Source organism: Manacus vitellinus, unplaced genomic scaffold (assembly GCF_001715985.3).
Source record: "Manacus vitellinus isolate BGI_N305 unplaced genomic scaffold, ASM171598v3 scaffold_8_pilon, whole genome shotgun sequence".
Lineage (NCBI taxonomy): Eukaryota > Metazoa > Chordata > Aves > Passeriformes > Pipridae > Manacus > Manacus vitellinus.
In genome coordinates this window covers 8395033-8409011 of record NW_021940864.1, presented here as the reverse complement: position 1 = coordinate 8409011, position 13979 = coordinate 8395033, and the positions used below count along the sequence as shown (strand labels likewise).

General features: G+C 36.1%; 1 protein-coding gene across 1 annotated transcript in view; it reads right to left on the bottom strand.

The window, feature by feature from the left end:
• USH2A (usherin) overlaps positions 1 to 13979 on the bottom strand; it is a 378483-nt gene that overhangs the window by 98601 nt on the left and 265903 nt on the right. The window contains exons 43-47 of the mRNA XM_018085136.2: positions 12970 to 13133; positions 10651 to 10860; positions 9088 to 9290; positions 7175 to 7287; positions 433 to 631 (exon numbers count right to left, since the gene is read on the bottom strand). Of these exons, the coding sequence (XP_017940625.2) occupies positions 433 to 631; positions 7175 to 7287; positions 9088 to 9290; positions 10651 to 10860; positions 12970 to 13133 (889 nt within the window). The remainder of the gene's footprint in view (positions 1 to 432; positions 632 to 7174; positions 7288 to 9087; positions 9291 to 10650; positions 10861 to 12969; positions 13134 to 13979) is intronic.

Below are 13979 nucleotides of genomic sequence, written 5' to 3'. Positions count from 1 at the left end.
AGGTTTTTGACACACAAGTTCTGGGTTAGCTTCCTGTGCGAGGAATTTAGTTCATGTATTAAAATGACTTCTACCATTAATCAGGTAATAAATTAAAACAGTCTGGGGATTCACTTCAAAACTGCACCAAACCCAAGTGCTAATGAACACATCATTTCTTCTGAAAGGAGAAAGAAGGTCAACAAAGACTTAACACAACAGAATCACTTGTCATGAGCTGACACACACACAGTTATCCCCATCCAGAGCTCAAACATCCATATTTGACTTTAAAAAGTTTCAAGATATGTATCAGAGCCTTGATTTCAAAACATCAAAAGAAGCGGAATCCTCCACTTCCTTTCCTCTGATAACTAAAGAGGTTTTGTTTACACACCTATTCCTAAAAGTATTATTTTTCATTACATAGGTAACTTAAGAATATACATTTACCTTCGACTCTGGATGATAACACACTTCTCCACAGATATTTTCATGCTTTTTACATTCTAATGAGACACACATTATATTACTTTTGCTGCTCCTTGGAGTCTTTGATGGGGTACACTTCTGCCATGCTTTACGTAAAAGTTCATACCCCAGGATAATGCCATTTGGCTGTCCTGGTGATGCCCAGTTGATTTGAAGAGACCTACAATAAGAAAATCAACATCTGTTAAATTTTTGGAAGTAGTTATGCCTCTAGAGCTACTTACATTAAATGATTAGCATATAGTAGTTCTACCTTACACTAGTTCACATGGAGTGAAACACTTTAAAGTGTCAAAATGTTCTTCTGGATAATGAATTTCACAGATACTTTAATAACCGTAGTTGTAAAAGTTTTTAATAAGTGTCAATATGTGCTAATACTCCATGAATACACATGCAATCAAAATTCTTAAAAGTTGCTATTTAAAAGATATCTCATTCCTATTTCTGGAAACTTATGCGCAACAAACTTTCTAATATTTTACTAATTTCATTTCAGTGGTTGGAGAAAGGATGCAGTATGCCTTTCCTGGTGCAATAGTAAAGGTGTACATGAACGGGGCTGGTGTGACTGTTCCATTCTCAGACAGAAGCCTGCTACAGTGTGGGCAGTGGGGGGGGCAAAAGACCCCCCCTTTCCTTCTGTGCTGTTGCCACTGCAGCTTACTCACACTGTGCTCAGTTACCATTGAGAATAGGTTTGTATTCATCTTGTCTTTTCCCTGCTTCCAAATAAAATGTATGTTTCTTTGAGATGTATTCTTTAGCATGGAATTAAAAAAATAACTCATTACAGCATCAGTAAGCACTATTTTCCTTCTGCATTTAAATATTTTCATTGACATAAAATTAGAAGTAAAAAATGGAAGTGTTTATCACAACTAAGACTCAAGGCTTCTGAGTGCAAAAGCAGGACTGCAGCAGCCCAAAAAGATTGTCTGTAAAACAAAATCCTGTTATCAATTTCAGATTTGATATCACACCATCATCAGTTTAAGGAAGAAAATATGTTAAGGGACATCATCAAATCATGTTAAACTGTAGCATGCCTGTCACTACTAAAAATGCGTAGATATTTGCTCCAAAATCTCACTTAGTATTAAAATGAATAACATTTAAAAAAATGAAAAGGGACATTTGAAAAAACAATACAAATTTTACATTGATATTTCACATGAACACTTCGTTTTTTGTAGGATCACCATGGAGTGTTGCACAAGACACAAATTTCTTTCACTGTGACTCTCTTTGGGTGGAAAGAAAGCAATCCCAATGCTACATGTAGATCAAGAGGAGGACTGACAATACTGCATAGTAAATACTTAGGCTCCGAGTACCTCTTTTTAATCTCCATGTCCCAATTACACAACCACTGTCAGAATGCCAGTGACATCAGAAATTAGCATTAATTTAAAGTGAAAATGCTTCAGTGAAACAGCAGCTGCTGAGATAAACTTTGACATCTTAACAGAATAAAAATAAATGAACTATTATTTCACTTCCTTGAGGTATAAACAGAGGAATACACACAGCAATAAGCCTTTGCAGAACAGAAATTGATGTCACCTATGAGGGAATAAATTCATAGGTGACTTGTAGAGTCACCATTATCATTCCATGGTCCTCATCTGAACCATAGATTTAATTCCATATTTCATCCATTGCTGTTTTGTATTCTCTTTGCGAAGCCTAGCCATGATATTCTACCACATATACATGAACACATACTTGCACAAATGCACTCATCCACATTTAAATAACATTAGAAGACCTAACTTAAAAATGTAAAAGCAGGATAATATATTGTTCAAACTTCAGGGAAAAAAAAGAAGATTAAGAAAAAAAAGAAAAGGAGGGTAGTACTTGAACCTTTATAAATGCCATTGAAACTCTCTACTGGTCTTTGCACAGGATAGATCACAGGAGCAAAGAAAGCATACCCAGCCATATTTTTGAATTAGTTGCTTTCTGCAAGTTTCATTCAGATCCTCAAGGGTATATTTTCAAAGTATTGTGCCAGGTTTCTGCAGTTTTTCAAGTCGTATTTTTCTCTAATGTAATTTCAAATTAGGCCTCATAATTAATGCAATGATTTGAACATTTTGCCTTTTCTGCTGAGCTCAGCATGTACTTCTTTCCTTTAACAAGCAATCACTTTATTATTATTCAATTGATAGATACACATTTGGGGTGGAAATAGCCAGATATTGTGTAAAACTGCAGCTGCACAAGAAAATTGTGTGGCATGGGAGTTCACTGATCAGTGCCAATGAATGTATGACCTTCCAATAGCAGACTCCTTCACAATTTTATGGATGTTTCAGGTATGTCTACACCTTCCGATGTTTGCCACCCATGGCAAATTGTGGCAATGCAGGAAGAACAGTGCATAGCTTGGTTTAAAAAAGAACAGCAGGATTTTCATGGAACTGCAGCAGCTTTTTGACACCCCCCATCTGAAGAAATACCCCAGGTTGAGCTGAAAGACCTTCATGAGCAGGTGCAGATTTGATGGGACACGATGGGCACTTTAGTGTGCAGCCAGTTGTATCATGTATGGTGCATTTGATACAGAAGCTGCAGAAACGTGGGGACAGAGCCTGCCCACCCTCTCCTTCTGTCCATCTCCCAATCACTCCCTGTGAGATAAACCGGAGTTGTGACTATGCTGAGAAGTGTCCACAGCCTGATCTACAGAAGCAGACTCACAAATAGGCTTAGACGAATGTACAACACCTCACATGCGGAGCATAACCCTTGTCTGCCCAGAGAACACTTTAAGTGTCTGCCATTTATGATAGTTCCAGTGCTGGATGAGTCCCTTCTATGACTGCTGGCAATGTGATGAAAATACTGAAGCAGACAAGGCAGCCTAACCAGGTTCTAAGAAACAACCTGCTTCAGACTACAGGGTCCATGAGGCACTGCAGCAGTTTCATGAGATTAAGAACAATTTCAAACTGATCCACAGGGGTGGATTTGCTTTTGGCGAAAGACAGTAAACTGAAATCATTTGGCCCAAGCATGTGAAGTCAATTATTTTTGACATTTCTAGGTAGAAATATTATTTTTTTAAAAAATCCATGAAAAATAACAGTATTTTGGAGTTTTTTTATATCACATCAGATGCATTTTGGTAAAACAGACTTTGGAAGGAAAATTCTGGTTTTGCCTGCTTCATGTATCACCAGCTTCAAGTGCCCATAAAAGAACTCCTCAACACAGTAATAAAGGTTTAACCATGAAGATTAAAAATATATCCAGGCCTCACTTCTGAATCCTGATAATGAATGTTCTGTTAGTCTCATCACATACAAGGGTTAAGTTTAAAAATCTACGATTCAATGGCTTTACTTTTAGGAGCTGGAACAAAAAAAAAAAAAAAAAATCACACGATTCACCTGACAGTCTTAAGATAGAGAACACTGCTATTATTAATGACTAGTGGATAAAATACTTCCCTCATCAGGAGATCACACATACTGAGCAACTGCTCCAGCATTATTGCACAGGAGTTAACTACCTGCTGTATTGTGGACTGCAGGGCTGACATAATTAGAGAGGCAGTATGACACAGTACAGACAGCCTGATAAATGGCATCACACTTCTGTTGTTGCTACAAACTTCTTAGAGAAATCTTTCAGCGCTTTGTTTTTCCCATTACTAAAGCAGGGAGAGTGATCAGGTGTCCTCCACAGGAACACTGTCTTGAACACTGTAGGGAAAGTGTTATGAAACTAAGCATATGTAAGAAATCTTTGTGTTTTGCTTGTCATATGTCGAGAGGATATGACTCCACAACAGCCTTCCCTAGTGTTTCACATTTAATCACATAGCCTGTTTTTTTTTTACTTTCCTCCCATTTCCCCAGTATGGGAAAATCAGATTTACTGGTCTTTAGTTCCCCATATCCCCTTGGAGAAATCTACACTACATTGCCTTATCTTCCATTTTTCGAGTACCAAGACCAATTTAAAGGATATTTAACACAGCACAGCAGTTTGACACTTTCATATTTGATCTCCTTTAGAACTCGTGAGCAAATACCCAAATATCCCAATAATTTGTTGCTACAGTTCATCTATTTTTTCTAAAATCCTTCTCACTAACATGTTGATTTGAAATAATTCCTCCAGCTCATTCACAGACAGCAACTGACACAGAAAACTTCTGAAGTCCCATGATACTGAAAATCAAACCAAAGAATCCACCTAGTTTTTCCCCCATGGCCTTATCTTCTTTGAGCTGTTCTTTACTCTCTGACCAAGGTTTCTGGTTCCCCTAAGGGTGCTTTTAAAGGGCCCTCTCTTCATGAAGACATGAAGGATTTTCCCTAGATTCCCTAGATTAGGCCACATGTTGTCTTCTGAGCCATCAACCTTTGAATTAAGCACTGCACAGAATTGCTGTATAGCAAGGATAAAGAAAAAGAAAAGAAGTATTTTAAAGGGGAATGAATTACTTTCCTACACACCATGAGAATTTAATCCATTACACAAACTTTCAGTCAGCGTCCGCATGCATGCAGTACTCAGAGAACTTTCTAAACTATGCAACAAAATACAATACTCCTCTATGGAGTCAGATCCTGAGGCCCTAATTAAAAAAAAAATAATAAAATAAAAACAAAACCAAAAACTTGATTTCAATAGCAATCGTTTCTACCTAAACACGGCCGGTGCAACCATTCCACCTCCCCCCCACAAAAACCCTAAATGCAGGCAAGAAACATAACAAATCAGAACCTGACTCAGAAGTTCAGGATTGGGTCCCATACTGTTTTCTATTTGAAGTTTGGCATTATAAAATAATTATTTCAGGACTGCGACCTTTTGTGCCAAGTTTCAGCCTGAAGCTGAGTTATTAACTGCAAGGGGTAGAAAAGTAAGGTATTTATAATGGCTCTGGCGGTACAACCTTCATTAGAACTGTGTGGATGGAGCTGCTATCAGAAAGACTTCTAAGTTGGTGAGTGAAATTATAATTTCTGTCATGTAGCACCTTGAGACGAATTTTAAAACAATTATTTGTGAATGCTACAAAGACATTATCCTACAGCATTCTCATCAATAATACAGCCCCCTAAACTGATTCAGAAGAGGGAAAAACGCCATGATTCCAATTAAAGACAATAAACTGCACAGGCTGTATTACATCTCAGGTATCCCATGAGCCTATACTCTAGAAATGCCTTTTTTCTCTCTCTGATGACAGATATATATTAAAATGTCCTCTTGTCCACACAAAGTGGTTTTTTTTTGAGAAAGCTTTTTCTTTTAGGGAGGATAAATAAGCAAAATTCATATTCAGTCCAGCACCTGCCGAAGCTGTCAGCTGTGGTGTTTGTCATATTTCAATCAAAGCTGAATCCAGCCAGTCATTTTTATACTGCACAATCCCTACATACTCGAGGACCAGAATTAATGAATTAGCTATTGATTAAATTCCACTCTAGCAAATCCACCGTGGCAAATAAATGAACTACCCGGGGCACATGTAGGCCACGGCCAGACATGTCCGGGCAATCGATCAGTAGTTAGTATTCTTTTGGGATATAAGAACAGCTGATGATAATATGACATGTAGGAAAAGGCAGTGTAGAAACAGAGTGTGTTTCTGGCTGAGCAGATTATAAAGTAGGAAGGCATTTTTGATCCTTTTGCATTCATGTGTTATGACATATTTAGTCTATATATAATAGCAGAAACATGCATAAGTGTTTGCAGTACAGACAATACAGACAAAGGCATACATAAGTTAAAGCCAAGGGCAAAAGATGAGATCCTGAACTGAGTTCTTATCATCAAACAAGCTTTGACTATATCTGTACGTGTTACAGAAAAATAGCAAGCTTAATTTCACCCTTATACAGAGATAAATCCTGTATTCAAGTAAAATGTAGAAATTATAAACAGCAAACCAAAGTCCTCAAGAGACTGAAGAAGCAAGTCCATTCTGCTGGCCATTTCTGAAGGCTCAGATGCTAGATTTTTGTTATTTTTAGAAGTGGAAAATCACAGGAACAATAACATAAACACAGAAGGTTAACTACTTTATTGCTGGTGCAACTCTGAAAAATTGTTACCAACTGTAGTTTTACTTTGTCTTTGGAAGATATTAACTCCCAAAGAATCACTGTATAAGTTACAATGTGGCTACTTCTAAGGACTGCAAATTTGATGCTCCCTTTTACAATTAAGAAGTTTGCCCATGCCTGTGGATGTAGTGGACAGGCAGATTGCAAACAGTGGTTCAAGGAGACATAGATATGCATGCCTTTTAAGATAGCTTACTAATTCTTACTGCTGTGATAGGTGACTTATTTTTACCCAGAATTATTCTAAGTTTCCATTATCAGCATCACATTGCTCCCTGAGCATTAATCTTCCTCTTCTTAACTGACAGCAAAATGTGATAATTTTCATTCCGCTACGCTTCTTCTCTTAACTATTTCTTATTTATTATCAAAGCACAGCGATACCCAAATGGGTATGTACAACCAACCAAGGGTGAGACTACTTCAATTGATCTTTTGGCAAAAAAACTTCAAGACCAAAAATAACACCCAGTAAAAATGCTTTCTAAGTGTATACTGAATTCTTTTATGCACCTTTTAGAATTTTGAAAAGACAACTTTACATTTTGGTCCCCATTCCAGCTACAAATCTCCTTGATATATAAAAGCCATCTATAGCATAGTACCTTGAGCCAATTACGTGAATAATGGGTGCTGACAGCTGCTTTGGCTCATCTTCCACAGTTGTAATCTGGGTCCCATTGCTTCTCACACAGGCATACACCGTGCAGGCTTCAATCTGATGAAGAAGAACATGAGTTTCATATACTCAGCTGCAGAAACTTTTCAGCTCCGCTACTTGTTTAGACTTTCTCTTCACCCAAGATATAATTCTTTTTTATTTAACAGATTCCATAAAGCCAGGAAAATACTGCAGCTTTGAGATAAGTATATCTACCAGAGATATACTGCGTTGTATCACATCTTCCCATACCATTTTCAAAAGAAGTATATATGTAGCCCTCTGGCACTAATTGTTGTTTTCTATTAAATTATTGCCAACAGAGTTGCAGTGAATTTGTTTTTCTGCATGTATATGTAGACCCTGTTACACAACACTGAAAAAAATGTACTTTGATTTGGGGTCTTCTGTAAGTTTTCTACTCCTACCATATATCCTGACATAAAAATAAGGATAATTTTTCCTTAATATTTTCTATTCCTTCATGCCTATTCTGGAAATGAAAACTGAAAAATCTAAATAGGAATCATAAAATTTGTTAGGAAAAAATGCCACAGAAATACAAACTTATTACTCCAGTTCTTGAGATCAAACTAAGCAAAGGCAAGGTGAAATAGGTAGTGAAGGATTGTAGCACTGTTTCTGTATTGTCAACAGGGAAGTTACTCAAAATAAAAAAAACATGAAAATGAAAGATAAAACAGTAAGATTGCCAGTGAGATGCACATGAATCCCAGATAATATTGTTTTCAGAAAAAGAAAAAAAAGAATCATAGCAAAAAAAAAAAAGGGCATCTTATTTTGGTTTTACTTATCACACTGATGCAAATATAAATCCAGTATAAATACTAGAAAAGCAGAAGAGAAGAATAATTAACATCTCCAGCAACAGAAGGTGGCCATGGTAAATTAATATAGAGGGTCTATAAGTGAGGCAGTACACTGAATTTGCATTGTTATTGAGGAAAGACAAATGTGTTTCCAAGTGGCATTCAGAAAGTCATATGTGTATTCATGGGTGGAGGTTTGCTGCTTCAGAGGGGCTGGAACATGGAAATCTGTTACAGTATGCCTGCCTGTGATGTTTATTTATGGCATGTAGTAACTGGATGCAAATTTTCAGAACGAAGTATACACGGTACTACTGAGTTCGTCTCGTATATAATAATGCACACCAAACTTTAATGAAATAGACAGGAATAGTTACAATTAAGAGTCAAACTGCATTTCTTGAACATATTAATAGAACTTCAGGATAGAAAGATATTATTTCTTCTTTTTTATTATGTTTCTGCGCACAGTATTTTGCTTTTCAGTAGATGTATGCCTAAAGAGGCAAAGATAGAGAAAGGGAAAAGCCACGTAAAATTATCAGCATAAAAAGTACTATGATGATTTTAGAGATCAGCTCTGATTCCTCCTCAGAAGGATAAAGAAAAAAAATGATACAAGGATGTCAAATGCAACATCATTATTTCACTGCACAGATATATTATGCATGCCTGATGTTTCTAAAACAATTGCAATTTTCTTTTAAAGAGTAGGAGTAGAATCTTTGCCTCTTTGCAATATATTTTGGGGCTTTGCTAATGTTTAAGCTCAGAGCATTTAGGGGAAAGTAAATGGAGTTTTGATGATTTGAAAAAGAGATAATGGAAATTTGTGTTATGAAAAGTCTACACAGACCAAAATATGCTGAAAATAAATTTATACCTTGCATGTATATGCATACAAAGATCAGTGCAAACATATGTCCATGTATGTAAAGAAATTCATGAAATGATATTTTGCTTGGAAATCCAAATACTTTAAGTAAAATTAAAGTGTATTACACAACCCAGAAAAATATATTCTAACCTGTATATCATACACGGTGAATGGAGACAAATCTGCTAAAAGAAAGGATCCCGGCTCGTTCATTCCAGTCTTGTACTGCTTATTATTTACATAGACAGAGTACCCTGTGACAACACCATTCGGGTTTGAAGGCGATGTCCAGATGACACGTACAGCTGTACTGTTGATGATGACAACCTCTGGAGGGAACATGCCCTCAGGCTCTAGAAATAAAGGAAGAAACTGAATAAACTCCAGCTGTCTCTGCAAAAGCACTTGTTTAACCAAATGCAGATTAGTATTTAGGTTTAGCAAAGGGTTCACTGCTTATCTGCTTTCCTCTGATGAAGTTATCACAGTCTGTAGTCTTCTGTAAATTGGCTTATTATACTCTCAGTTAGAAATCATGAGAGCTGATGGTAAAATGCTTTATACCAGCAGCATAGTGTCAATCATCAGTAGTATGTGGCCAGTAAGATATGATGATAAATTATTCACCCATCTGCACTGCCAACATGCAAATATTATTTTTATGTCTCCACAATCCCAATTCTTCCAAAAAAAGAGAGAGAAAAATAGAGAATTTTAAATAAAAACCTGAGACCAAAATACCTTATGTCTGGTGGAACGTGACATTATCAGCCTTATAGCTGAAGCAATATGAAGCAATATGCAATATTATCATTATGTAAATGGTTTAGAATGTTGATTACTATAGGTAATGATGAAGTCTAACACTTATTTAAAAAAAAAAAAAAAGAAAAAAACCAACACCTTCCTCAGCGTTAAATTACATAATTATCTAAGCATGTCAGAAATAACCATGCAAAGACCTATTTTTATCATAAGAACCCATCTTTACCAGTTGAAAAATTGCCCTTATGATCAATTCTATTTTATAAACAAAAGGTGTTGACCTTTGGCATGAGAAAGGAAATGGAATCCTCCCTTAAAGTGCTTTGCTAATGACCTGGAACACTTGCTTCTGAGGTAATGATATTATAATGTTTATAATGAGACTTTATAAAGCAAAAAGATTAGAAAGACCATTCTAAACACATTTCAGATGCACAATTTTTTTATTATTATTTTATCCTCAACCTCTACCCCTAGCCCTGTACTTGCCCACTGGCACAGAAATGACTCGAAGAATTTTCTTAGAGGCTGAACTTATACCTAGAGTTTCTAGTGACTCAGGAAAGGCTCTGTGCATGACTGCCATGTCAAAATAATATTGCTTCACAGAGCAAATCTTTTAAAAAACCCATTAATTGTTTCTAAATTCCACCATTTATTGATATGAACTCAGTTCCAAACTTAGTGCACACATATAGGAATATGCAGGAGAAGATGAGAACAAACTGGGTTAATATCTGCTATTAGAGCTTTTCCTTCTGTCTCAGCGGGACCATTTATTGATCTACCACATGATGACAACCAGCACTTAAGCATTTTAGCGTTTTAGACCTTTTTCCCTTTATACCGGAAATTTTATAATGGAAGGATGACTGATCTCAACCCTAACAAAAATCAATCAACTTCATTCTCGGATTTGAAGCCAAGCTGCAGTCACTGCTAACCAACCTCCATCTGAGGTAGTCACATGCACAACTTCACTGTTGATGCTGTGGACTCCATTAAAAACTTGAGAAAATATCTGATACTCTGTGTTGGGCTGCAAATCACCTATGATTACAGAGTTTACATCAGCCTGGATCCTTAGAGATCTTCTCTCATCAGTAGAATTCAAGAAGAGGGTATAATACACAACATCTCCTTGCAAATCCTGTAGTGCTAGGAAAAGAAAGGAAAAACATTGGAACATCAACTGGGAAACATTCAGTCAGCAAGTTTCTTATCAACATCTATTGTGAAGAGTAAAACAAATTTTATGCAGACCCTTTAATGTAAAAAAAAGGAAAGCTTCCATCAAGTGCCTTTGGTTTCACCCTTGTAAGCAGTGATGCAAACTGCTCTTCCTAATTTGTTAAAATTAGGAAGTTAAAATTAAAAGTTGTTAACGGTCCATCATCCTATCCAACACTACAGAAAGCTTTCCTTCTCTAGGCATCCCCATGATGACAATGGAATATGTGAACTAAACAAATTAATAGGTGAAACCCAATGCAAGCAGTGGTGTGCAGGCCTTGCAGCTTGTTATTGCAAAAGGATGCCTTTCACCCAGATCAAAGGAAGAGAGCAAATCAGATGGCTCCATGGAACTCGTGTAAGATGGAAACCTCAAGGATCTTTTCCTTTTTGCCCCTTCTCTTCAAACAACATTCCCCCACCCCACCCCGCTCCTGTGATAATTCTTGAGGCATGAATAAAGGACCAGTGCCTATGCCTTAAATTCTAGTGATATTCTACTTTACATAGATTGCCTTTTGGCCTTAATGAAAATGAAAAGCTGTGTTATTATTTTAGAACAAACATGGTCATATCATCTACATGTAAAGCTGTAATACACTCAGAAGCATTATATATTCAGGGGAAAAAAACAAATTCTCACATTTCTTCCTAAAATGTGTTTTACCCAGCACTAACTTCCTCAGAGAAAGGAAATAAAAAACAATGTAATTTTCTGGCTACACAGGGAAGGACATTCACTGATCTGAGCTGATGGATAAGCAACGAATACAGGCAAGTCTTCTCCATTTTAGCAACTGAGATGTCATCTGTTACCTTATCTGTCGTTTGTCAAACAGTTTAAGTTCAGATCTGATCAAATGCAACTGCTTTTCCAGTAAGCATCGAGATGAAAAGAATAATTATGACAAAAACTTTAAGCACTAACACATATTGCTTTAGATGACACACTGTACTGCTGAACAGGACTCAGTTCACTGGGAAACAGCAATGATAAAAGCCAAAAGCATATTTACAGATTCAATAATACATGGGTTTGTCATTGAAATTCTTAATCAAGAATGACATGCTATTTTTAAGTGGTACAGCTACAAGTTTTAAATCCTTAGAAGTTAAAAATCTCCAGTAGGGAAAAGAAAGATAGCAGGGTAACTTATGCTAAGGGCTCCCAAGTTCCCAAAGAAAACATAAAAATAATTTGAAAACTAATATTATGAAAAAAATGAAACATGGATATACAGATAGTTTATATGCTTATTGCAACATAAGAAGTCATAAAATTTGATAAAGTTTTCAAATAGTGAATGGCCTTGTCTTGGTGTTAAACTTCTGCATTTACAAACATATATGGAGGAAATTTCTAAGGTATGAATGAAAATAAAACCAGATTGCATTACCTACATCTAGAAGGTCAGGGGTTTAGATTACTAAGGTAATGAAACTTCAGTGAGCTGCTTCAGATCTATTACATTTGTCAGTTTTTATAAGCATTGCTTACTTCAGGCATGCAATTATAAAATAAAGAGACTACATTTGTTGCAATTCAGCACCCAGTCCTCACAAAATCATTTGCATGTAAGTCATGAAGAAATTCCCCACCACTGTATTAGCAAACCAACTAGAGAAATTGGCTAAATTCATTTTAAGAAGCAGAGCAAAAAGAAAGACAAAGGGGATCCTCACATCGTGAAGGAATGTATATGTAAATTTTTATACAAAGAGATGAAATAGACCACAAAGACTACAGGATTTTTGTGTAGTACTGCTTTATAGATGTCTCATGAGTTTGCATTAACTATTTCTTCACTTTCACTATTCTCGTTCCACAGAAAGAGCATATAATAAATATGAACAAGACTGAGAAACAGCAAAATGTGCACTTTCCCCCCCCTATTTCTTTCCTCTCTTTTCAAGGACATTTAGGAATATTATAAATCAAGACAAGGACTGTGTTTCCTGTGAGAGCAAGGCAGACCAATGTAAGTGACGGCAGGTTACCATCTAGTTACTGGAATAAACAGTAAACACACTTACTTGGCTTTGACCATTCGACTTCTACAGCAGTATGATTAACAGCACGTGCAACGAGGACACTTCCTTTCTCTGGTAATCCTGCTAATGTAGTAGCTACCACTTCTTCACTTGGTGTATATCCTACCTCGTTGTGCACTATGAGCTTGTACTCGTATGTTGTGTACCTAAGACATTTTAAAAATAATGAAATGGAATGAAAAATGCAGGCATAGAAAATATTTGCTGTAAACCTTCTGTCTGTGCCAAAGTTTTGTGGTTAGTTCTCCTCCTGTAACAAAATTCAGCCGCATGATGTGCACCAATGAAGACTTTATAAGAGGCATCTATTTTTTGCAAATAAGTCAGCACGATTAACACGGTAACGAAAATAAAACACATTATTTCACTTCTTCATAGTTGTAGCTTCTGAGGTGTTGAGAGATTATAGCTCAATTCAATATGTAATTACAGCAGTGGCAACCTGCCAAAATTTGGATCAGAATTTAATCAAATGAGGCTTTTTTTCTCTTTTGGGAAACCCATTGATTTTTAACTTGCAGAGTCTCATTTGTAAAAGAGATTCTCCACACAGTCAGGACTCTTCTACTACAAAAGCATCCAAAAAAAGCTCCTAGGAGTTCAAACTCATTTAATAACGTAATTTCTTCAGAACTGTGTATATTCCACTTACATAGATTTATGAAATCCTACATGTGTATTTAGTAAACCAAGTAAGTGACTGGCACTTCATCATTATATCAAAGGCATATTAATGTATTTTAAGTGGGATTTCATAATCTCAAATTTAATTTCCTCATAAAAAGCCTCACACAAAACCACACAAGAACTGAAACTCAGGATCATCTTCACATTTTCACTGAAGCTGCAACACATTGGGATAAATGTCTACAAATACAATAAAGGAACATAGAGTTAATGCCTAATATTTAGAGGTTTTAGTACATTCACAGTGTATATTTAATTCATTTTACTTTTTAATATTTACTTTTTTTTAGACACTTTACTAAACA